Source organism: Euprymna scolopes, chromosome 31 (genome assembly GCF_053919585.1).
Source record: "Euprymna scolopes isolate OS-2025 chromosome 31, ASM5391958v1, whole genome shotgun sequence".
Lineage (NCBI taxonomy): Eukaryota > Metazoa > Mollusca > Cephalopoda > Sepiida > Sepiolidae > Euprymna > Euprymna scolopes.
The window spans coordinates 2,608,228-2,633,147 of NC_136512.1; the positions used below are offsets into that span (position 1 = coordinate 2,608,228).

General features: G+C 35.7%; 1 protein-coding gene across 2 annotated transcripts in view; it reads right to left on the reverse strand.

Annotated features, from left to right (window-relative positions):
• The window catches only part of LOC145255593 (2-phosphoxylose phosphatase 1-like), a 72,331-nt gene that overhangs the window by 10,801 nt on the left and 36,610 nt on the right, over window positions 1-24,920 (reverse strand). Inside the window, exons 1-2 of one of the 2 annotated variants that reach the window (XM_080114071.1) lie at window positions 8,720-8,846; window positions 2,472-2,624 (exon numbers count right to left, since the gene is read on the reverse strand). In XM_080114071.1, the coding sequence (XP_079970197.1) occupies window positions 2,472-2,538 (67 nt within the window). In that variant the 5' untranslated portion in view covers window positions 2,539-2,624; window positions 8,720-8,846. Of the gene's footprint in view, window positions 1-2,471; window positions 2,625-8,719; window positions 8,847-24,920 lie in introns of those variants that run through there. The other variant, XM_080114072.1, reaches the window with a different exon arrangement.

Consider the following 24,920-nt stretch of genomic DNA (forward strand, 5'->3'; position numbering starts at 1 on the left):
GAAATCAGAATAGCTCCATAAAAATATTGAATCTTTTAGCATTCTGGAACATAATTTTTTGTGTCAACACGAGAAAGATCTTTTACTCTTTGTCTGCAAAATTATAAAGTCCAAGACCTGTACAGAACAGCTACCCACTGAAAATTAATCTCCAGGACTTGTACGGAATAGCTACCCAGCGTATGAATTAAAACATAGCTTTCAATCCAAGACAACTTTTTCCAAAACAATTCCAATTTGTAGAGCGAAAGGAACAGGAAGTCATTGTTTAAATAACAAAAATAATCTAACTCCTCTACATCCAGCAAATTGCACATGACGCCAACTGTGATCCTGAAGATCTGAGGCAGCTGATGGAGGGCAGGGAAATCTGGAGAGATAGAGTCACATTGGTCCGGACAAGCAGTTCAACCAGATAAACAATGGATAAGAGCAGCTAGTGGTAAAAAAAAAAAACAAACAAAAAAACAAAAAAATGAACCCAAAATCAATTTCCCAACCTAGGGATGGGAATGTGGAAGTCATGTGTGTGGAGAGAGGGCAGTGCAGAAAAACAACTTTTTAAAGAAACAATTCCAATCAGTTTCAACCAAGAAAGTAAAAATTAAGAAAACCTACACCAAATGCATGTGTGTAGGAAAAGAAACAGGAAGCCATTCTTTGATTTTAAAAAAATTATTTAACCTCCTACTCCGTTCATGAATTTTTATTCATAAACAATTCCAATCAATTTCAACTAAACATGGGGAGGGAAAGGAACAGGATGTCATTCTTTGATGAAGCAAAAGTTATGCAATATCCCTACTCTCCCCACTCCTAAAAACTGCTTGAAAATTTTAGCTTTAACTGTAAAATTAATATTTTCAGGGAAACAACTTCTCATAAGTTTTTTTTCTTATTAACAAACTCTTTTCCACAAAACAAACGTTACGAGCCTGTCTCTGTTCGATCGTTATTTTCATGACAAGTGTTCAATTGAGCTCCAATCTATGCCCCCCTCCTCCGCCAATCTTTCACAAAAAACACTTGTCTAGCCAAAAACACTATCAATAATTCCCCCACTCTATATGTGCCTGAACATAAACATGGATTCCATCAACAAAGCTTCTTTCTTAAAACTGCTCATCTGTCGAACTCTGTTCCCCTGGTCTGCTTTCCAGCTGATTACAACATTGCTGTCTTAAAGTCCAACATAAACAAGATCTTATTGAACTCTCCTCGTAAATAATCAAATTATACCAAATTTCCACCACAAACGATTACTACACTACTGTCCCAATGACTACAATACACACATTAACCCTTATCCTCGAGTGGCCTCTAGGCTTTGATATGTGATAACCTCTTTTAATCTGATGATGAACAAACCTCCATAAAAATGTTCCCTATTATCAATAGTTTTAAAATGCAGGGGCACATAACTGCTTTCCAAATTGCTGTTTTGATCAAGGGAGATAACTGAAGAGTGAAAGTTATTTTACTAGTTTTCATAGATGGAAATCGATTTCACCTAACACTCAGTTTTTTTTTATATAGGCATCACCACTTATCAAGGCCAAGAGGCCACTCGAGGATAAGGGTTAAAGAGTGTACAGTAGAAATTGGACAATATAGTAACCGTTAGTAATGGAGATTCGGTAAATTTGTTAACTTATATGGAACGGTTCATCAAAAACTTGTTTACGTTAGACTTGAAGACAACAATATTGTAGTCAGCTGGAAAGCAGGAAAACAGAAGACAATTCCACAGATGTGCAGTTCTAAGAAAGAAGCTTTGTTCATGGAATCTACGTTTAGGTTTAGGCACAGATAAAGAGTGGGGGGAATTATTGATAGTGTTTTCTGCTAGACGGGTGTTTCTTGTGAAAGTCTGGCGAGGGGGGGGGCATAGATTGGAGCTCAGTCGAGCACTTGTCATGAAAATAACGATAAAGCAAAGACAAACTTGCAACATCTCTTCTATGAGAAAGAGGTTGCAGGGAAGAGAAAAGGACATCCCCTATGAGACTACGAAGTCTATTTATTCATTAAAAAAAATCAGTATGGAAAAATATAAAATAAATATTTTCATATCCATTAATTAAAAAAAAAAAAAAAAAAAAAAAAAAAAATATGGAAAAATATAAAATAAATATTTTTATATCTATTTATTAAAAAGAAATTCAATATGAAAAAATATAAAAAATGCTTTCATATTTATTCATTAAAAAAATTCAATATGGAAAAATATAAAATAAATATTTTTGTATTTATTAAGTAAAAAGAAATCAATATGAAAAAATATAAAAGGAATATTTTCGTATTTATTCATAAAAATATCAATATGAAAACATATAAAAGAAATATTTTCGTATTTATTCATAAAAATATCAATATGAAAACATATAAAAGAAATATTTTCTTATTTATTCATTAAAAAAAAATCAATATGGAAAGATATAAAATGTAAGAAAAAAAAAATGAATACTCACTGAAGATACAAAACCAAGGAGAAATAAGTAACCATATTTTGTAATTTTGACATAAAATTTTGAACATATTGTTTTCATCTAAATCCTACTAGTGTTATAAATGGAACTGGCTTTTTGAGGGACAATAAAACAGCGACAGTCTTGGAGATATTCCTGGAAAAGTATAAAAAAAGAAAAAAAATTTTTTAAAATAAGTTTGATTAAGAACAACAAAATAAAAGATATTAAAACACATATGCCAAATTGTTATATTCAATCTTATACCAATTAATAATACTAAATAATAAACAGAAATTTAAAAATAAGTTTAAGAACAATAACAAAAGACATTAAAATATGATTGCAAAATTGTTATATTTAACCATATACCAATTAATAATACTGTAATTTTTTTTTTTTACAAAGGAATCACCATTTACCCAAGCCCAGAGGCCACTCGAGGATAAGGGTTAAAGAGTATACAGTGGTCAAAAGGACAACATCATAGTAATCAGTAGAAGTGTAAATTTCGTAAAATTGGATTACTTAAAGGGAACGGCTCATCAAAAACTTGTCCACATTCGACTTGAAGACGACCATATTGTAGTCAGTTGGAAAGTAGGAAAACGGAAGAGCGTTCCACTGGCATGCACTTCTAAGAAAGAAGCTTTGTTCATGGAATCTACATTTAGGTTTAGGCACAGATAAAGAGTGAGGGAAATTATTGATAGTGTTTTCAGCTAAACGAGTATTTCTCGTAAAAGTTTGGTGAGGGGGACCATAGATTGGAGCTCAGATAAGCACTTGCCATGAAAATAACGTTAAAACAGAGACAGGCTCGCGACGTCTCTTCTGTGAGAAAGAGGTTGCAGGGAAGAGAAATGGGCATCCCCCACTAGGCTACGAATCTTACAATTATTGATCCCAGACAACACCGAATAGGTCAAGTCGTTAAATTCATATCTTGTATTTCCATTTTACAATATATGAAGATAAATGATGTTGATAAAGACAATAGTCTGAAGTGATTTAATATATACTAGCAGGGGGTACCTGGTGTTGCCCGGGTGTTTGGAGGTGTGTGTGTTTTTGGGTAAATAAAAAGAAAAATCGTTGGCCGGGTGTCCCGGGTGTTTGTTTTAAAAAAAAAACAAACAAAAAAAAACAAAGCCTTGATGTGCAGTTGGAAAATAATAAAGTGTGAAAAAAAAGTGCAACGTTTAACGGCAGGTGCCCGTTTTTGACGAGTTAATGACGTCAACTTTGAGTGCGGGACAGTGTTTTATTTACCGCGAGTCTGTTCGCTTCTTTTTTTTTTATACGAAAAAGCTTAATGCACATGCGGCGATCGAAAATTGTTGAATATTTATCTTTTGAAAGTTGAGCAAATTAAATAGACAGGACACCCCGGTTGTTAACTCGTAGATATTATCATTTAGGCACAATATAAAAAGTTTTAAGAAGTTCTGAGGCGACCGATCGATTTTCAGAAAAAAGCCTTCCTTGGACATACATGAAAATGCACACACACAAACATTTTAGCTTTTATATATAGATATGAATTGAGATAATAATTCTTAAATATTACATTTACTGATACAAAAACAAATCAGTTCACTTTTTTTTTTTTTCATAAAATTTCATTTTTAAATTCTGCTTCTCATTCTCAATCATTTTTACTTTCATAGCAGAAATCGTTCAGTAGCATTAAAGTGTTTCGACTATGGCTACAGATGTGCCATTTGAAGAATATCTTCTGTAATAGTGATATCTCCCACTCTCTATCTGTGCCCAAATCTAAATGCATATTCCATAAACAAACCTTTTCCAGAACTGTCCGTCTGTGGAACACTGTTCCGCTGGTCTGTTTCCTGGTTGAATACAACTTAGTAGCCTTCAAATCCAATGTAAACAAGTTCTTGTTGCGCCGTCTCGATAAATAATCAAATTCTTCCCAATTTACAACATTAATGATTACTACACTACCACCTTACATTGAAACTTTCTTCTTTGGAGGAAACTGGTTCAACTCACCTCGGGTGAATGGCACTGACATAGTGCATTATATAATCACATTTATACACCGGTTCTCATTTGATCACCAAAGTTAAGCAATGTTGAGCCTGGTGAGTACTAAAATAGGTGACATTTAGAAATACCAGACGCTGTATGTAGGAGGACACTGACACCTTCCTACAAAAACCTAACGTGGTTATCTCTCCTAATGCAACTGGGGACCACTTGTGAATTTAAGATTCCCTTGACACTTCCTTCTTTGGAGGAAGCTGGTTAAACTCACCTAGGGGTAATGTCATCGACACAGAGCAACAAACTTTCACATGAAAATGCAACAAGAAATAAAAAAGTATTAAAAGAACGGCTCCTATAAAAATGCATGTCAGTCATTAATGCAGAGATATCATCATTTAGTGTTCGATTTAATGTTCATATTACGTTTTTGTATTTAGTCATTAGCACAAACCAAGTTTAAACTGGAATAATTATTCAAAACAAGTCTCATTCCACATGGACGTGATCTCCCAAGGAAAGATAGGGTGCCCCTAACCTGAGCATTAGAGATGGTTGGAAGGACAGCCTGCAATCTCCATAGCTGGAGCACTAGCAACATCAGAGAGTTGATGGTGGCTAAGTGGTTAACGACATGGACCGACAACCTGGGTGTGCCAAGTTCGAATCTAGTTCATTCTACAGAAACACTTTCACTTAGGATGTTGGCAATCTTCATGTGGTCTCTCTCGTAAGTACTCAATGTCCTTAAAGCCAACAATAATCAAAATAAATGAATTATGCTCATCGTCGAATCACTTTCATTTAGGGTGTTGGCAAGCTTCATGCGGTTCCTCCCGTAATTACTTAATGTCTTTTTGGAAAGAATTCTATCTAGAAAGATAACAAATGGAAAACAAATACCAACAACAATCATCCGATTCAGACAAAATAAAAGAAACTTACTTCCAACTAGAAAATCCGAAATTCGAAACCTTAAAATGCAGAGCTACCCTCTTTTTTCCTGCCAAAATATGGCGACTTTAACACCTGACGAAGGTCGAAGGCTACATCGACCAAAACGTTGTGAAGATAACACTCAAGATGAGAATAATAGTCTGATTAAAACAATTCAAACATTCATTCCGCATCTAAAAAATTCAGAACTGTAAAATAAAAGACGTTCAACAAATCAGCATTTTTGAGATGAGGATTGGTTATTCAGATTATTTGGATTCATCAAACTACGGTTTCCATCAGGATTTCGGTAAAAATTCTGTCCAAATTTCTGAATTCGACAGAAACATTCCTGAGTTCGACAATATACACCTGAAGAAGGTCGAAGGTTAGCTTCTTTAGGCATATCTTGTCGAACTCTGAAATCTGGACCGCAAGGACCTGTTTCACAATGGTTAGAGTATTTAAAAAATTGTCAAAATGATATTCTCCTGAAGATTGAAGGTTCAATTCTCAGTGTGGGTGACCGAAAAATACAATTGCAAATTTTTAAAGACTTCTATCAAGTCATGGCTGATGGAATGAGCATGTTACCCCCGTGAAGTAAAGAAAGGGTTCCGTTCGAAATTCCGTCAAATTCCAGAGTTCAACAAGATACACTCGAAGAAGGTTGGAGGTTATGCACACACACACACACACACTAACACACATTTTGCCTTATATATATATATATATATATATATATATATATATATACTAGCGAGGGGTACCCGGCGTTGCCCGGGTGTTTGTAGGTGTGTGTGAAAAAAACCTGAAATGTGAAAAAAAAAACAAAAAAAAAAACAGGTGCCCGTGAAAAAAAAAACAAAGCCTTGACGCGCAGTTGGAAAATAGTAAAGTGTGGAAAAAAAAAACAAAAAAAAACAGGTGTGCGTTTTTGATTGACGTGACGGCGATAGGTATTCAGCAGTTATCATTTTGTGCGGGACAGTTTTTAATGATGTCAATAAATCGGTTTGTTTGTTTCTAAAAACCCGCTCCCTGTTTATTAGGGGGAGCGTCTCATCTCGAAATGAAAGCTACCGTCTGATATGACGAAGTCGACATTGACCAAATGTTACTTAGCTCTCTAGAGACCACTGGCTTTCGGCCAGTGGGTATTTATTTGCTCCCCCACCGAGCAAATTAGGCACAAGGCCAATTTTTAATGTGAGAAGTGAAGGGAGGGGGAAGGGAAAAAGGGGACCAGCTCCCGAGAGGTGGGAAATGGGAGCTGGTTAAAGGTCAGGTATGTGGGGTTGCCCCCACATCTGGTCTTTGCTTGCAGTATCTGTCTTTGATCTTGTCGCCTGGGCCCCGGAGGGCACGCGGCCAGTGATTAGAGTCGAGTTTCGCTTTTTGTTTATACCGAAAACCGAATGTAACGTGTGCCAATGCGGGAAATGTCGAATAATTAACGTTTGAAAGTCAATAAAATTAAATAGACAGGCAAGCTCCGTGGTTAAGTGTGAGATATTACAATTTATAGATGATATAAAAAGTTTTAAGTTGTGAAGCGAGCGAGCGCTTCTCTGAAAGAAGCCTTTTGTGGACATCGAGGAAAAGCGTACATACATACATTTTCGCTTTTATATATATAGATAAAGATGTATGAATGTTGTTCCAAAAGTAATGCCTCCTATTTTATAAATCCAATTTTGTGTTCTTAGTCTTCCATTGTCGGGTTCGTACTGAAAGGTATTATATATTATTTTTTAATAACAACTATGAAGATGGGGATAACAATCTGCAAAAAAATGAATACGCAAATTATGAAGCCTCATCCCCCCGCCCCAATAAATAAAAATAATATATAATATTAGCGGACCTGTGGAAATTCCACAGCGCATCTTTCATATGTAATATATTGCAGCTAGGCATTGTGGATGTTCAGCATGAATGGAAACGCTACGATATCATTGTAGCCCTTTTGTTAAAACTGTAAAAGTATTTATCTAAGTAATCTGATTAATGTAGTGTCAGAATATATCTGGTTATTATGGTTTATCTCTGTGCCATATTTCCATTGTATGGATGCCCGGCACGAACAGAAACCCCCCACGATATCATTATACCATTTTTAGACAGAACAGATACTACCCTTGAATCCTAGCCAGAAGACTAAGAAAGTATATTTTAGTTTCACGTACAGCCCAAAAGCAACATCATTTTCATCTTTATTTAAATTAAAATTTTTTTTTATTTTTTATATTGCGTCTTCGGTGATCAGGAGATCCTATTTATTAAAACGGAGCATAAAAGGTGATAGCACACTACGAACATTAAATTAGCATTTCTATATACTGATTTAACGTTCGTAGTATATTATCACCTTTTATGCTCCTTTTTAATAAATAGGATCTCCTGATCGAATAATTTGTAATCTGGAAACCATGATACATATACGTATGTTAAAAGGTAATAATATACAGATTACAGGGTGACCCCCCCCCCAAACAAAAAAAAAAAACGGGCCCCAACTATCATTAGGCCCCGTTTCTTAGTGTTTTCTCCGAATGAAATGAAACTTTGGTCATAACTAGTTTATGCTATTCAAAATACCACATGAAAACACTAGGGTCTTTCGCCTTTTTTTTCTCCGTTCTACAGCATATGTTCTAGATGGCCTCCATTTAGCTTCTTTTTTTTGGGGGGGGGGGAGGTCACTCTGTAATTCAAATTTGAATCCAGTTTTGTTTCCATAAATTTATATAAAAAAATATGGGAAGGGGGGGGGGAATTCTTACTTTACGGTCACCTTTAAAATGACGACTTTTAGAGGTTTTCGGGTATGCTGAAAACAACTATCGAATTTATATTTGACACAAGTATTTTTCCAGATATTAAGCAATGTAATTCCTTATGACATTACTGATGGCCATTTTGTATGTGCAAAAAGTAATGTGCAAATAAATAATTAATTAAATAATGAATAAGTAAAAAAAACACTGAAAATAATCTAAAATATTAAAAAGTAAGCAATTTGAGTTATGTCCCCTGTTTGTGTAATCTTTAAAAAAGAAAAAAAAAAAATTCAATCTGTCGCCTGATCTGAAGGGTTGTGAATTTTGTTAACAGTTTGACGGTGACGGTCTTGGAATCACCCTGAACTAGTTAAAATATTTGTTTAATAATAATCGCAAAACATTCAAACAATTTGCAAAACGTAAACTACAATTTGATAAAATGAACACGGCAAAGCATGTACATACAGAAAAACAAACTTTTTTTTAACAAACATTTTTTGAAAAAAGGTTAATACATACAAGGAAGGGCCTCGACTTGTTTGTGAATTTTTATCAATTGAGTAGACAAACGAGATAATCAGATTAATGTAGACCTTTGGAAGCAGCTTGTTTCAAGAGTAGCATGTCAAAATGCAAATTAAAAATAGTTGAAATGGTTTTGACATTTACGAAAGGTTACAATCATCACCTTGAATTATTATCTAAAATTTTTTTAAAAGCTAAAAACACGCACATAAAAAAAACAAAACAACTTTTTATACCTCCATTGAAAGTTATATTAAAATTTATAGTTGTAATAAAACAAGGAAGATTATACTACATAACAATTTAAATTTAATTCAGGATATTAAAAACAACCTGACACTCTATCTCTTCCCTGCGACCTCTTTCCCACAGAAAAGACGTTGCAAGCCTGTCTCTGCTCTAATGTTATTTTTATGGCAAGTGCTTGACTGAACTCCACTATGGTTCCCTCTTGCCAAACTTTCACAAAAAAAAAAAAAAAAAAAAAAAAAAACACTCGACTAGCTACAACCACTATATACAATTTCCTCCATCTGTGCCTTAATCTAAACATAGATTCCATGAACAAAGCTTCTTTCTTAGAACCACCTGCCTATGGAACACTGTTCTGCTGGCCTGCTTCCTGGTTGAACACAGCATGGTAGCCGTCCCCATAAATAATTAAATTCTACTCAATTTACAACCTTAACGATTACTACACTACCACCTTACATTCATTGACCATTATCCCTGAGTGGCTTTTGGGCCTTGATAAGTGGTGACTCCTAAGTAAAAGACAAAAAAAAAAAAAAAAAAAATTGGTAAAATTCAGTTATAATGCTACACTCTTCTGGAGGTTGAAGGTTCAAAAATACAATTGCGAATTACTTAGCGCTTCTACCTAGTCATGGCCGACGGAATGAGACAATACTACCCCCATCAATTAAATAAAGAGTTTCACTTGAAATTTCATTTAGATTCCCAAGCTACACAGAAAGATTCACAAGTTTGACAAAATACATTCAAAGGTCAGAGGTTACATCGAAACATTGTGAAAAATCAAAACTCCTAAGTAAAAGACAAAAAAAAAAAAAAATTGGTAAAATTCAGTTATAATGCTACACTCTTCTGGAGGTTGAAGGTTCAAAAATACAATTGCGAATTACTTAGCGCTTCTACCTAGTCATGGCCGACGGAATGAGACAATACTACCCCCATCAATTAAATAAAGAGTTTCACTTGAAATTTCATTTAGATTCCCAAGCTACACAGAAAGATTCACAAGTTTGACAAAATACATTCGAAGGTCGGAGGTTACATCAACCGAAACATTGTGAAAAATCAAAACTCCTAAGTAAAAGACAAAAAAAAAAAAAAATTGGTAAAATTCAGTTATAATGCTACACTCTTCTGGAGGTTGAAGGTTCAAAAATACAATTGCGAATTACTTAGCGCTTCTACCTAGTCATGGCCGACGGAATGAGACAATACTACCCCCATCAATTAAATAAAGAGTTTCACTTGAAATTTCATTTAGATTCCCAAGCTACACAGAAAGATTCACAAGTTTGACAAAATACATTCAAAGGTCAGAGGTTACATCGAAACATTGTGAAAAATCAAAACTCCTAAGTAAAAGACAAAAAAAAAAAAAAATTGGTAAAATTCAGTTATAATGCTACACTCTTCTGGAGGTTGAAGGTTCAAAAATACAATTGCGAATTACTTAGCGCTTCTACCTAGTCATGGCCGACGGAATGAGACAATACTACCCCCATCAATTAAATAAAGAGTTTCACTTGAAATTTCATTTAGATTCCCAAGCTACACAGAAAGATTCACAAGTTTGACAAAATACATTCGAAGGTCGGAGGTTACATCAACCGAAACATTGTGAAAAATCAAAACTCCTAAGTAAAAGACAAAAAAAAAAAAAAATTGGTAAAATTCAGTTATAATGCTACACTCTTCTGGAGGTTGAAGGTTCAAAAATACAATTGCGAATTACTTAGCGCTTCTACCTAGTCATGGCCGACGGAATGAGACAATACTACCCCCATCAATTAAATAAAGAGTTTCACTTGAAATTTCATTTAGATTCCCAAGCTACACAGAAAGATTCACAAGTTTGACAAAATACATTCAAAGGTCAGAGGTTACATCGAAACATTGTGAAAAATCAAAACTCCTAAGTAAAAGACAAAAAAAAAAAAAAATTGGTAAAATTCAGTTATAATGCTACACTCTTCTGGAGGTTGAAGGTTCAAAAATACAATTGCGAATTACTTAGCGCTTCTACCTAGTCATGGCCGACGGAATGAGACAATACTACCCCCATCAATTAAATAAAGAGTTTCACTTGAAATTTCATTTAGATTCCCAAGCTACACAGAAAGATTCACAAGTTTGACAAAATACATTCGAAGGTCGGAGGTTACATCAACCGAAACATTGTGAAAAATCAAAACTCCTAAGTAAAAGACAAAAAAAAAAAAAAATTGGTAAAATTCAGTTATAATGCTACACTCTTCTGGAGGTTGAAGGTTCAAAAATACAATTGCGAATTACTTAGCGCTTCTACCTAGTCATGGCCGACGGAATGAGACAATACTACCCCCATCAATTAAATAAAGCTACACAGAAAGATTCACAAGTTTGACAAAATACATTCGAAGGTCAGAGGTTACATCGAAACATTGTGAAAAATCAAAACTCCAGATGAGATCATTAGTCTTTAAGAATCTAAATAATACGGATAATTAATCCTCATTTCAAAAACTCGGAAAAGCTATTGAGGTGATTGTGAAGTTTTGTTACCTTGGTGATATCATTGGAGCACAGGTGCTAGAGCGATTGCAAGAAGTAGGAGTGAATGGAAGAAGTTGCCCAACTGTAGACCAGGGGAAGAGTCTATCAATTATGGGTATACAATGTGATGCTGTATGGAAGTGAAACCTGGTCACTGAAGATTGAGGATATGTGTTGCATGGAGAGGAATGATGTAAGAATAATACGATGAATAAAACAAGGAAGATTAAACAATTTAAATCTCGTTCAGGATATTGAAAGCAACTTGCTTACTATTTGCTGGACTAGGTGTGTGCAAACAGTAAGGCACACGCGCACGCACACACACACAAAGAAAAAAACAAATAAAAAACGACACAAAACAAAAATAACAAAAAAAAACATGAATGTTGTGTTACTGATAGGCAGTAAAAATACGTTAAAAAATAATTTAAAAAATGTTTACTCAGTGAAAAAAAAAAAACCGCAAATTTACAAATAATTTGTAAGGGAAAAGAAGTGGCTGGTTACTTTTAATGCATCTAAAACCAAGCTTCTCTCTTTACATCATCAACGTTCTGATCCCCAACTGGCATCAACTGAAATGAATGGCTCTCATCTTGAGGAGGCCTCAAGTTTTGACAAGCTTCTGGGCTTGACTTTTACTTCTGATCTTAAATGGAACATGTACATCAAATCTGTTGCCAAGGCCGCTGGAAAAATGGTGGGATTCTTCTATCAATCCAGTAAATATCTCACTGCTGATGCTATTCTCTATCTATATAAGAGCCAGGTATGTCCAAGGATGGAATACTGTTGCCACATCTGGGCAGGAGCTGCTAAAAAAGACTTGTCCTGCCTTGATAGAGTTCAAAATAGACTTTGTAGCCTTGCAGGAGATGTCCTTTTCTCTTCTCTGCAACGTTTATTTCACAGAAGAGATGTTGCAAGTTTGTCTCTGCTGTATCGTTATTTCATGGAAAGTGTTCGACTGAGCTTCAGTCTATGCTCCCCCCCCCTCGCCAAACTTTCACAAGAAACACTCGTCTAGCTGTAAACACTATCAATAATTCCCCCCACTCTTTATCTGTGCCTAAACCTAAACGTAGATTCCATGAGCAAAGCTTCTTTCTTAGAACTGTATGCCTGTGGAAATGTCTTCCGTTTTCCTGCTTTCCAGCTGACTACAATATGGTTGTCTTCAAGTCTAACATAAATAAGTTCTTGATGAGCCGTTCCACTTGTTAACAAATTTACTGAATTTCCATTACTAACAATTACTATATTGTCCAATAACCCTTATCCTCGAGTGGCCGCTTGGCCTTGATAAGTGGTGATGCCTATGTAAAAAAAAAAAAAAAAAAAAAAGGTGGAATAGTCCACTCAAAAAGTCAATTAACAGACATTATTTATTACAAAAAGAAATATCACTTTTAAAAGTGGAGAATATAAATTAATGTAGAAATTACCATGGTACAAATCAACTTCAGTCTATGTCTGACTTGTCCACTAAGTGTTATTGGTGAATGTCCAACAGTTTTTGCGGGACACACTGAAGCATTTTTGATAAAGTATATCACACAATATCAGTTATCATCAAAGCCTGTAGAGTTATACTGGCAATAAAGTTGAAACAAAAAAATAACATTGGTGGCTCATTTCTTCCTGGGGTGACCTACTTCCCATCAAAGTACTCTAATGTAAATCAATGAAATATATAATAATTGGTCAGGTAGGCAATGGCATAAAAAACCGAAATCAAAATGAAAACCCTTCTGGGTGTGTGTGTGTGTGTGGGGGGGATGCGGTAATGTGTGTGTGTGGGGGGGCAGAGACAGCACTGCAAAAACAATGTGGATGATATGCTACTGCTAAGTAGTAAAAACTCAAATAATTTGAAGAAGAGGTGTAATCAGTGAAATACCAATTTTGATAAACAGAAAAAAAAAAATTCAGTTAATTTTCGATGGATAAGTCCCTTAACCCACCAAGTCGAGGGGCGCTGCATCATTTCATGCAGCGTCTCTTGGGCAAGAATAGCCTGGTGGTGCCCATCCGTTTCCAGGCTCTGAGCACATACAGCACCAAGTATTATCGAATGGTCACCCATTTTAGCATATTAGTACCGACCAGACTTAACATTGCTTAACTTTGATGATCAGTGTGTTAACATGATTGTGCGTAGTCAATTTTAAAAAGTCCATTTAGTTGGAAGAAAGGGGAAGGGGAGGGGCTACCATTAGAAAAAAACATTTTGAATTCGGTTCACCAACAAACACCAAAAGACCATGAACAGTAATCGGAGTCAGGTAAGCACACATGCATTTGACCGAATCAACTCTTACATCCAACTATGCTGAACATGTAAAAGGTCATTATGTGATTAGGCCGTATCTCTATACTGACCAGACGTGCGCGGCCCTGACAGATTGCCGACGCACAACATCGTGTATCGTGGATTTTTTCATTCGACTATTCCTCTTATGGCCGGATCGTCATTTTCTTGCTGGCGACTGTCGATGGGGACACGCGTGGTTTCACAAAAGTAGAAATATAATAAATCGTGGAACAAAGAAAGGAAAAACACAAACGCCAATGTTTCACATATAATTGACGGTTGGACTTGTGTGTGTGTGTGTGTGTGTGTGTATGTGGGTCTTCTCTCTCTTACGTTCGTCTGTCAGTCGCAATTCGTCTATTTCTGTTTCACAGTCAACTCTAAAAACTGTCCAACTCTCATCCGCTGCGAAGGGCATCTAGTTGTCAACTAACTGTCTCCTCGACGTTGGTATCTGAGGTCGCCCCTGTTTTATCTGTAGGTTTCTATTGTCATTGTCAACTCTGAAAAGATCAATCTAAAAATATCTACAGATTCATTGTTTGTTACTTCCTATCTATTTCTTTGTCTATTCCCTCCCCCCTTCTCAGCACTTAGTGACTCGAGTCCATCTCAGGTCCACTTTAGTATCACACTATTATCTAACTACAAACACAAGTTCTTTCATCAATGCAAAATCGAATGCTCAACATACAAAAACAGTCCACATGCCTCAAAGTTTGTAATTCTTCTATGGTTTCAAAATGTGCATAATACGAAGCAATTAGTTACGTTAAGAAGAACGAATTAGGGAAACAGCGAGTCAAATGTTTGGCAGTTAAGAGAACACATTAAAGTTAAGAGTTGGTGCGAATTAGTGAAAAAACATGTCAATTTCTATTTCGATTACAAGCTATTTCGTCAAAAAAGTAAAGTTGCTAATTACGATTCGAGAGGACTTTTTGAGAATTAGCATCCTCATGCTATGGAGAAGTGTTAATTACAATTAAAGAGTTGGGCTTTTTGATTTAATTTTGTGTTTGAAAGTCAAGAGACAATGGATACCCCCTGTAAGGATAGCTGCGTGTGTAATTGTAAGAAAAGGATTGCGCAATCCCTAACCACACCTCTCCTGAATTGGCACTGCTTAAGTCCAGTGGCAAGGAGAAGTGCTAGACGACCGGAAACAATGCAGAGGTAAGCGCATACAGCACCTGGAATTCCTAAATGAGCACCCAGTTTAGTATTGACCAGGCTCAACGTTGCTTAACTTTGGTGATCTAACGGGAACCAATGTGATTATGCTATATCTCTACAATCTACAAACACAAGCTCTTTCTTAGATGTATTTCGGCAAAAAAGTCAAGTTGCTAATGTACATTAGGCTTGATGTCTCTGGTTCGAAACGAAACCATCTGGGAGGGGAAGTTTTAAAACAAGATGCAATCGGAACTTTGAACATAATGATGGTCGGACAACAGGGTGTTATGGGGTAAGCTGAAGACATAGCAGTAGAAATAAAAGCAGAGATTAAAAAAAAAAACTTCCATGGTGGCGACTGGAGTGAAGTAGATGTGTTGACGTGGGAGGAAACGAACAGTGAATGAAGAGATTTGTAAAACCAAAATGCAAGCGTAGTTTGGAAAGTACCAGGAATAAATGTCTTATCTCCACTAAATAAAAAAAATGCCAAGTCGAACATTTTTCATTTCCTTTGTGACTGTTTCTGCATACAATGTGTTGGGTCCGAGTGTTACAATGTAATGACAAAGAAGATTAACGAGTACATCTTCCTCCCCAGTCAATAAATCTGGCTTATATTACAGTATCCCCTTATGTTTCAGTGAAGTTATGCCTTGTTTAAGTAAAACAAAAGTAAAAAAATAGATAAATTTTAAAATGATGTGTGGGTGTTGGGGTTGAGAGTAAAATTAAAAACAAGCTAAAAAAAAATAAAAAAATTTCTAAATAATTTATTTAAAATAAGAAAATCTCCAAATTTTATTTAAAAATAAATTATTTATTCAAATCTTTTGTTTTCATTTAAGTTTGTTTTTAATTTTGAAATTGAAGTATTTGCCAAAGTTAGAACAATGATACAAAAGGCGGTTAAAAATGTTTAAAGAGGGGGGGGGCATAAATGTCAAAGCAGTGATTTTGTACGACTGCAATTTATACAAAGCTGACTGACACGACACCAAAAGTAATTTATGTATTAAGTAAAAAGGTTCCAAGCTTATTATAGTCGAAGGATCGCAAATGGGGATAAGTTGCTATTGTCTATAAAATACCATGCAACGGCACACGCCTTTGAATACTGAATCACTTCTCGTCTGCACATATGTGGCACAATAATTCCCGCGAAAATACTATTTCTCATCGGAGTGACAGCAGGTTGGCTGACGTCTGAAAAACCATGTTGATAGATAGATAGATGGATAAACTAACAGATATCTAAATGGGTAAATGAATAAATAGGTAGATGCGTTCATGTACAGAGAGAGAGAGAGAGAGAGAGAGAGAGAGAGAGAGAGAGAGAGAGACAAGGTAAATAAATAGGGGCGCGCACACACACACATTATTTGAGAGGTACATATTTATTTTCGTTCAAAAACTGTGCCATCGGAGTGACAGCAAGTTTGCTGACGTCTGAAAACCATGTTGATAGATAGATAGACAGATATACAGATAGATAGATGGATGGATAAATTGACAGATATGTAAATGGGTAAATAGATAAATAGGTGGATCTGTCCCTATAAATACAGAGATGTGTCATGGAGAGAGGGAGGATAAATAGGCATGCACACATATTAATTGAGAGATATATATTTTATTTATTTTCGTTCAAAGACTGTGCCATTACCAAAATATAAATCTTAATAGATTTCCACGCTGCAGGATATTGAAAATTCAAAATATAATGTAAAGTGACTTCTGTTTGTAAATTATTAATCGCATCTGTTTTAATCACTGCATCACCTGATTGTCGAAAATCATTATTAAACTTTCAGTGAATGGATTAATCGTGGAGGCTCTGGTGGATACTGGTAGCTCAAAAAACTATATATTATCGAACATCATAAGTATAACTGGGCAACACAAACTTCTCGCAGGAAGATATCAATGGTGTCCACAACCTTTTCATTAGGTCACTGCTATGCGACATTAGCATGTAAAGGGTTTACCTACCCACGTTCCAAATTTTCAGTCCTTTCTTCTCTTTGCTCAGACGTATTACTTGGCCATGACTGTCTCAAACTACACTCAAAGGTAGAAACACCCTTTAGGGATCACAATGATCCCTTCTCTGTATGCGCCATAATGGCGTCCCACCTTGTTCCTTCATTTATATTCGAACATTTATCGCCTGTTTGCAAGACTATTGCTACAAAATCCAGAAGACTGGATATATAAAAGCCAAGTAAATCCAAGGATGGAGTACTGCTGCCACATCTGGGCAGGAGCTACTAAAAACAGCCTATCCTGCCTTGACAGAGTACAAAATACACTTCATGGCTTAGTGGGGGATGCCCTTTTCTCTTCCCAGCAACCTCTCTCCTACAAAAGAGATGTTGCGAGCCTGTCTTTGTTTTATCATTACTTCCATGGCAAGTGCTCATCTGAGCTCCAATCTCTGGTCCCCCATCACCAATCTTTCACGATAAACACCCGTCTAGCTGAAACCACTGTCAAAAATTTTCCCCACTCTTTATCTGTGCCAAAGCTTCTTTCTTAGAAGTGCACGGCTGTGGAACTCTCTTCCGTCTGCCTGTTTCCCACCTGACCACAACTTGGATGTTTTCAAGTCCAACATAAACAAATTCCTGATGAACCGCCCCCTTAAGTAAGACACTTTATCAAATAATCTCCAATACTAACGAGTACTATGATACTATCCCATTGATTACTGTACACGCAATAACCCTTATCTCCGAGTGGCTTCCGGGCCTTGATAAGTGGTGACTTCCATGTAAAAAAAAAAAAGACTTATCAAACCCTCTTGCTCTTCCTCGAGTAACTACTAATGATCGACACAAGAAGCATCTTGTCATTAACTATAGTCAGACCATCAACCGGTTCATGTACCTTAATGCTTATCCTTTACCAAGAACTGATGACTTAGTAAAAAAACAAAATCGCTTGTTATTCCATTTTTACTGGACGTGCAGCATGCATATCATCAAATACGAATACAAGAAGAGGAGAAAGATATTTACAGCTTTTGAAGCCTGTGGAAATCTCTATCAATTCTGTCATATTCCATTTGGCGTAACAAACGGTGTATCATTTTTCCAATGATCGATAGACAATCTAATAAAACGCAAGAAGGATGCCAACACTTCCGCGTATGTTGATAACATCATTATATGCGGCCGTAATATGATTGAACATAATGAAAACTTTAATCGTTTCTTAGATGTTGCCAGGAAGTTTCAATGAGAACAAGAGCATTATGCAAACTAAGAGTCACCCTCTTTTGGTATGAAGTGTCGTTTGGAGTTGCAAAACCAGATTCTGAACGCTTCTGTGCTTTGAGATATTTACCTCCACCACAAGATGTTAAATTACAACAGCAGGTTGTCGGAATGTTTTCATATTATGCTCCATGGATTCCTTGTTTCTCAGATAAAATATGACGGTTAGCATAGAACCAAGTCTTCTCTCTACCTGAATCCCGCTTAGCAGATGTCACAAACAAAGTTCAAAAGAGAGTCGCAAACCTGATAGGCCCTGAACTGGCATCTAAGCTTCAGCCTCTGTCCCATCGACGAAATGTTGCATCCCTCTGCCTTTTCTACAAGTATTTTACTGGTGAATGCTCTGATGAACTGCAATCACTTGTGCCCCCACGATGTGAGCACCCTCGACAAACCCGACAGGCTGCTAAATCCCACCCCCACACTGTAGAGATCCCTAGATGTAAAAGATCTTTTTACTCCAATAGTTTCTTCCCCAGAACCGCTAGACTCTGGAATTCCATTCCAGGTCCCTGCTTCCCCAACAGTACCGACGTGCAGAAGTTCAAGTGTAATGTGAACCGACATCTTGCTGCCCAAATCCCTACATAGTACCCCAGTAGTTGTTTCCCCTGATAGTAGCCCCCTACACCAAAGTGGCAATTTGCCTTGTTTGGGGTGAAAATGTAAAAAAAAACCAAAAAAAGAAACCTAAAAGAACTTGAACACGCTTCATGTACAACAATTAATCCCAACATACCCCTTACCATAGAAACCGACACTTCAGACATTGCCTTGGCTGCCACTCTCAATCAGAACGGCCACCTAGTTGCTTTCTTTTCCCCCCCGGTCTCTTTTAGTCAGCGAACAATATTACTTTTCGGTCGAAAAAGAAGCACATACCATCATCAAAGCTTATTACTTTCGCCTTTAAACGCATTACAGACCAATCTTACGTGCACAAGATAATTTTAAAAAATGTCACTGCTCTGGATAAAAAAAACAACATTTTTTTATACTGCTGCTTTTTTCGCTAATATTTTCGAAAGTCATCCTCTCCTTTTGATTGTCTAGCCTTAATTAAACTTACGTCACTTCCAGTTTGGCTGTGGTCGTAACAGCAAAGATGTCACTTTTTTTCACGTTCTTTTCTTCCTTTGCGGTACGGGTTCAAGCCTGCCTTCCTACTACCACCTACCACTTTTTTTTTTTTTTTGCTCAATACACACCTCCAAACATCCGGGCAACGCTGGGCCAAAATGCTAGTATATCTATAAAAGTGAAAGTGTGTGTGTGTGTGTGTGTGTGTGTGTGTGTGTGTGTGTGTGTGTGTCTGTGTACATTTCCTTACCCAATAACTGTCAATTTTCAGTCTACAGACTCGAAATTTGATATACAGGGTACTGAAATTTGGGAAAATCTTTTTAATCCATTTTCGGTCAGAAATTTGGCTGTTAAAGGATCAAAGATCAATGATTTGACCTTTGAGAACTCTACCAAACTCCTCCGACAATTTTGGGTCTAAACACTTGAAATTTTAGATATTAGGTTCCTTGGACATCGATCTAACTTAATAACTTGATTTCAGCCCAAAACAATAAATGTTAAGGGGTCATTATAGTGGTCAAATTTAAAAAAAAATTTGACAGCTGCGGTCTCTACCAAATTACTCAGACAATTTCTGGTCTAAACATTTGAAATTTTACATAAAGAGTATTCAGAGATAGGGCAAGCTTTTTAATCGGTTTGAGTCAAAAATCTGTAGTTACCAATATATAAATGTAGGTTTGCATGTTTGCCTAAAACTTTCGATAGAGGCAACGGATTTTCACAGAATCAGTATCGTTTTGAAGTTCGACTTTTCAGACCACAAATATCGAAAAATTAGCTAAAAACATTAATATCTTCACTTACAACTGGACACTTTTCTACAAGGGGGGGGGGTCGCTTTTTTTTTTGCCGATATTTTCGAAAGTCATCCTCTCCTTTCGATTGTCTAGCCTTAATTAAACTTACGGCACTTCCGGTTTGGTGGTGGTCGTAACAGCAAAGACGTCACTTTTTCTCCCCGTTCTTTTCCTTCGTCGCGGTTCGAGCCTGCCTTTTTACTACCACTTTTTTTTTTTTTTGCTCAACACACACCTCCAAACACCCGGGTAATGCAGGGTACCCATGCTAGTATATCTATAAAAGTGAAAGTGTGTCTGTGTGTGTCTGTGTGTGTGTCTGTCTACATTTCCCTACACAATAACTCAATCAATTTTTGTCTACGACTCGAGATTTGACATAAGGGGTATTGAGATTTGGGAAAATCTTTTAAATCGGTTTTCGGCCAGAAATTTGGCTGTTAAGGGGTCAAAGTTCAATAATTTAACCTTTGAGAACTCTACCAAACTCTTCCGCCAATTCTGTGTCTAAACACTTGAAATTTTAGATATAGCTTACTTAGACATGGATCTAACTTTTTAATTTGATTTGAGCCCAAAACAATAAATGTTAAGAGATCAAAGTTAAAAAAAATTTGACCTCTGCGATCTCTACCAAATTACTCAGACAATTTTAGATCTTAATATTTGAAATTTTACAAAAAGTGTATTCAGACATAGGGCAAGCTTTTTAATCGGTTTTTGGCCGAAAATGTGGCTTCCAAGGGGTCAAAGTTCAAGAGATTTTACATTTGTGGTCTCTAGCAAACTATTCAGCCAATTTTCTGTCTAAACATTTGAAATTTTACATAAAGGATATTTACACATAGAAAGTTTTTTTAATCAGTTTTGGGGTGAAAGTTTCGCTGCCAAGAGGCCAAGGTTGAAATAGTTGACCTTTGCAGACTATCAATCTCCTCCACGAATTTTGGGTCTAAACACTTGAAATTTTAGATGTAGGTAACTCAGACATTAGTCAAACATTTTAATTTAATTTGAGCCCAAAACAATAAATGTTAAGGGATCAAATTTGGGGTCAAAGTTAAAAAAAAATTGACATCTGCAGTCTCTACCAACTTTTCTCTATGGTAGTTAAGGAAGCCTGTTATATCGAAAAGCAATACCGTACATATTCATACTTTTTAATATACAGGGTGTCCGTAAAGTTACTATACAGTTTTACAAGTAAGTTACTATACAGACACCCTGTAATATATTAACAGTACAGTAAGATATTGTATTAAAATATTTATTTGTAACAAAAGAAATAAAAAGAAATAACACCTTTATGTTTATAAAAATAAACCTGTAAAAAAATAAATATTAACTATTAATACAAATATAATACAATAAAACAATAAGACTGTATAGTAACTTTACGGATACTCTGTATACATATGCACATAAAGTTATGAACAGTACATAGGGCCTGAGCAAAGCCGGACAGAACTGCTAGTATATCTATAAAAGTGAAAGTGTGTGTGTGTGTGCGTATACATTCCCTACAAATAATTCTGTCAATTTTTGGTCTAGAAGGTCGAGATTTGGCATAAGGAGTATTGAGATTTGAGAAAATCTTTTGAATTGGTTTTCGGCCAGAAATTTGGCTGTCTAGGGGTCAAAGTTCAACAATTCGACCTCTGAAAACTCTGCCAAACTCCTCCGCCAATTTTGTGTCTAAACACTTGAAATTTTAAATGTAGGTTACTTAGACATGGATCACACTTTTTAATTTGATTTGAGCCCCAAAACAATAAATGTTAAGGAATCAAAATTGGGGTCAAAGTTAAAGAAAATTTGACCTCTACGGTCTCTACCAAATTACTCAGACAATTTCTGGTCTAAACATTTGAAATTTTACATAAAGGGTATTCAGAGATAGGGCAAGCTTTTTAATCAGTTTGGGTTGAAAATTTGAGCTGCCAAGGGGTCAAAGTTCAAAAGATTTGACCTTTGCGGTGTCTAGTAAACTACTCAGCCAATTGTGGGTCTAAACATTTGAAATTTTTACATAACAGGTATTCAGAGATGCGACAAGCATTTTAATCAGTTTTTGGACGAAAATTTGGCTGCCAAAAGGTCAAAGTTGAAAGAGTTGACCTTTGCAGATTCTACCAAATTCCTCCGCTATTTTGGGGTTTAAAGAGTTGAAGTTTTAGATGTAGGTAACTTGGACATGGGTAAAACTTTTTATTTTGATTTGAGACCAAAATAATAAATGTTAAATGTCAAAATTGGGGTCAAAGTTTTTAAAAATTGAACTCTACGGTCTCTACGCAATTACTCAGACAAATTTTGGTCTAAACATTTGAAATCTTACATAAAGTGTATTCATACGTAGGGCAAGTTATGAACAGTACATAGGGCCTGAGCAAAGCCGGGTTGAATTGCTAGTATATATATGCACACACACTAGAAGAGTATAGTTCGCTTTCTTTAAAATGATCCACTTACTCGTACAACAAAATATTACATCAGTGTAATTGCGATAGTTGGTTCTGCGATCAATCTGGATTCACAGTCGAGATTCTAATCGATACTACTCACATTAATTATTGCTTTCACAGCGTAACCAAGGAAGTATAAAGTAGGAGATAAAGCCATACAACACTTCCCGTCTGTTTATATTCGTTTCTAAGCAAAACATCAAACACATTTTCATCATATTTATGTATGCGTATATATATGTTTAAAAAATGTTGCCTACCAAACTCCTCTTCCAGTTTAAGTTTCATGACTGTAGACCAAAAATTGACAGAGGAGTTTGGTAAGCAACATTTTTTAAACAAATATATATACACATAGCAAATATATATCAAAAGAGGTTTGTGTTTACTATAACCTTTTTACGCAAATATTATGCAAGAATAAATCATGTAGAATATCTGCATGAATATAATTACACGTAATAGTTAACTAAAGATGATCATCCCGTAAGAAAACCGAAAAAAATAATAGGGAATTAAATTGAATGTTTGAAGGAATATGCTAATTAGCTAGATCTTTTGCTAGTGAATGCAATTCAACGACCCATTTATAACAAAGTTGTATTTTCTTTTTAAATAAATAGAAAAAAAGGGTTTTTAATATGAATATCAATGCACAAAAAAATCAAATTTATAGGAGTATAGATATTTTTTTTTTCTTCACAAGTTTTGTTTCAGGTTTTGATTCAAGCTGATGCACCCAAGTCATATGTATATGTTTTTTTTCATTTTTGAAATCACAACTTTATAACATAAGAATGGATAGAAAATTGACTATAATATTATATACGAAATCTGCATAAATCAAAATATCATATGCAAGCATATTTTACAACCAGATTACGCTGGGTGTCCCTGCTAGCTTAGATAAATACTTTTGCAGTTTTAACAAAAGAGCTACAACAATATCAGGGCATCTCCATTTACGCTGAATATCCACAGAATGCCAACAGAAGGATGAAGCAAGCGAACAACAGAAGATATTGTATTTGAAAGAAACAGCTTACCTTATAGGCTTGTATGGACTGATGTTTATTAGCCGTTTCCTTTTTGGATAAAGTTAATGTCAAGAGAGAGATAAAGCGCCTTTCTAGGGCGTTCCTCATCTAAGTTTCATAGGATGGTACTTTTATTTGGGGAGGATATTTCATAGCATATCTTTTTTGTAACTTTATATAGTCATGTTTGGGGGTTATCTCATCTTATAGATAATATTGGATCATCAGGAGAGAATATGCACCATTTCGGGGCCTTCCTCTCTACGGCTTGTTTGCATATCGGCCCCTCCCCCTCACAGATGTGAGGCCCAATTATCTGCTCAATACCAATTAAAAGAAAAGACGTTTGATAATTAAACGGCTCTTGTTACTAGCAATGGCTTTGCGCATGTCGTTCAATGTTCAAAGGCTACATTTGACATATTTGTTAGGACGCGCACATATCGAAAAAAATAATGATAATATTAACAATAGTAATAAACAATAATAATAAAAGTACTAATATATATATATATATATATATATATATATATATATATATATATATATATATATAATGTATATAACTAAACATTTTTTAACCAACATCTATTTTTTTTTTTTTACATAGGCATCACCACTTATCAAGGCCAAGAGGCCACTCGAGGATAAGGGTTAAAGAGTGTACAGTAGAAATTAGACAATATAGTAATCGTTAGTAATGGAAATTCAGTAAATTTGTTAACTTATATGGAACGGTTCATCAAAAACTTGTTTATGTTAGACTTGAAGACAACAATATTGTAGTCAGCTGGAAAGCAGAAAAACGGAAGACAATTCCATACGCGTGCAGTTCTAAGAAAGAAGCTTTGTTTATGGAATCTATGTTTAGGTTTAGGCACAGATAAAGAGTGGGGGAAATTAGTGATAGTGTTTTCTGCTAGACGGGTATTTCCTGTGAAAGTCTGGCGAGGGAGGGGCATAGATTGGAGCCAGCCGAGCACTTGTCACGAAAATAACGATAAAGCAGAGACAAACTCGCAACATCTCTTCTATGAGATAGAGGTTGCAGGGAAGAGAAAAGGACATCCCCTACGAGGCTATGAAGTCTATTTTGAACTCTATCAAGGCAGAATAAGTCCTTTCTAGCAGCTCCTGCCCAGATGTGGCAACAGTACTCCATATATTACATATGAAAGAGTCCACTGTGGAATTTCTGCAGATCCTGATTGAAAATCTAATAGAACTCCAATAAAATTTAAAA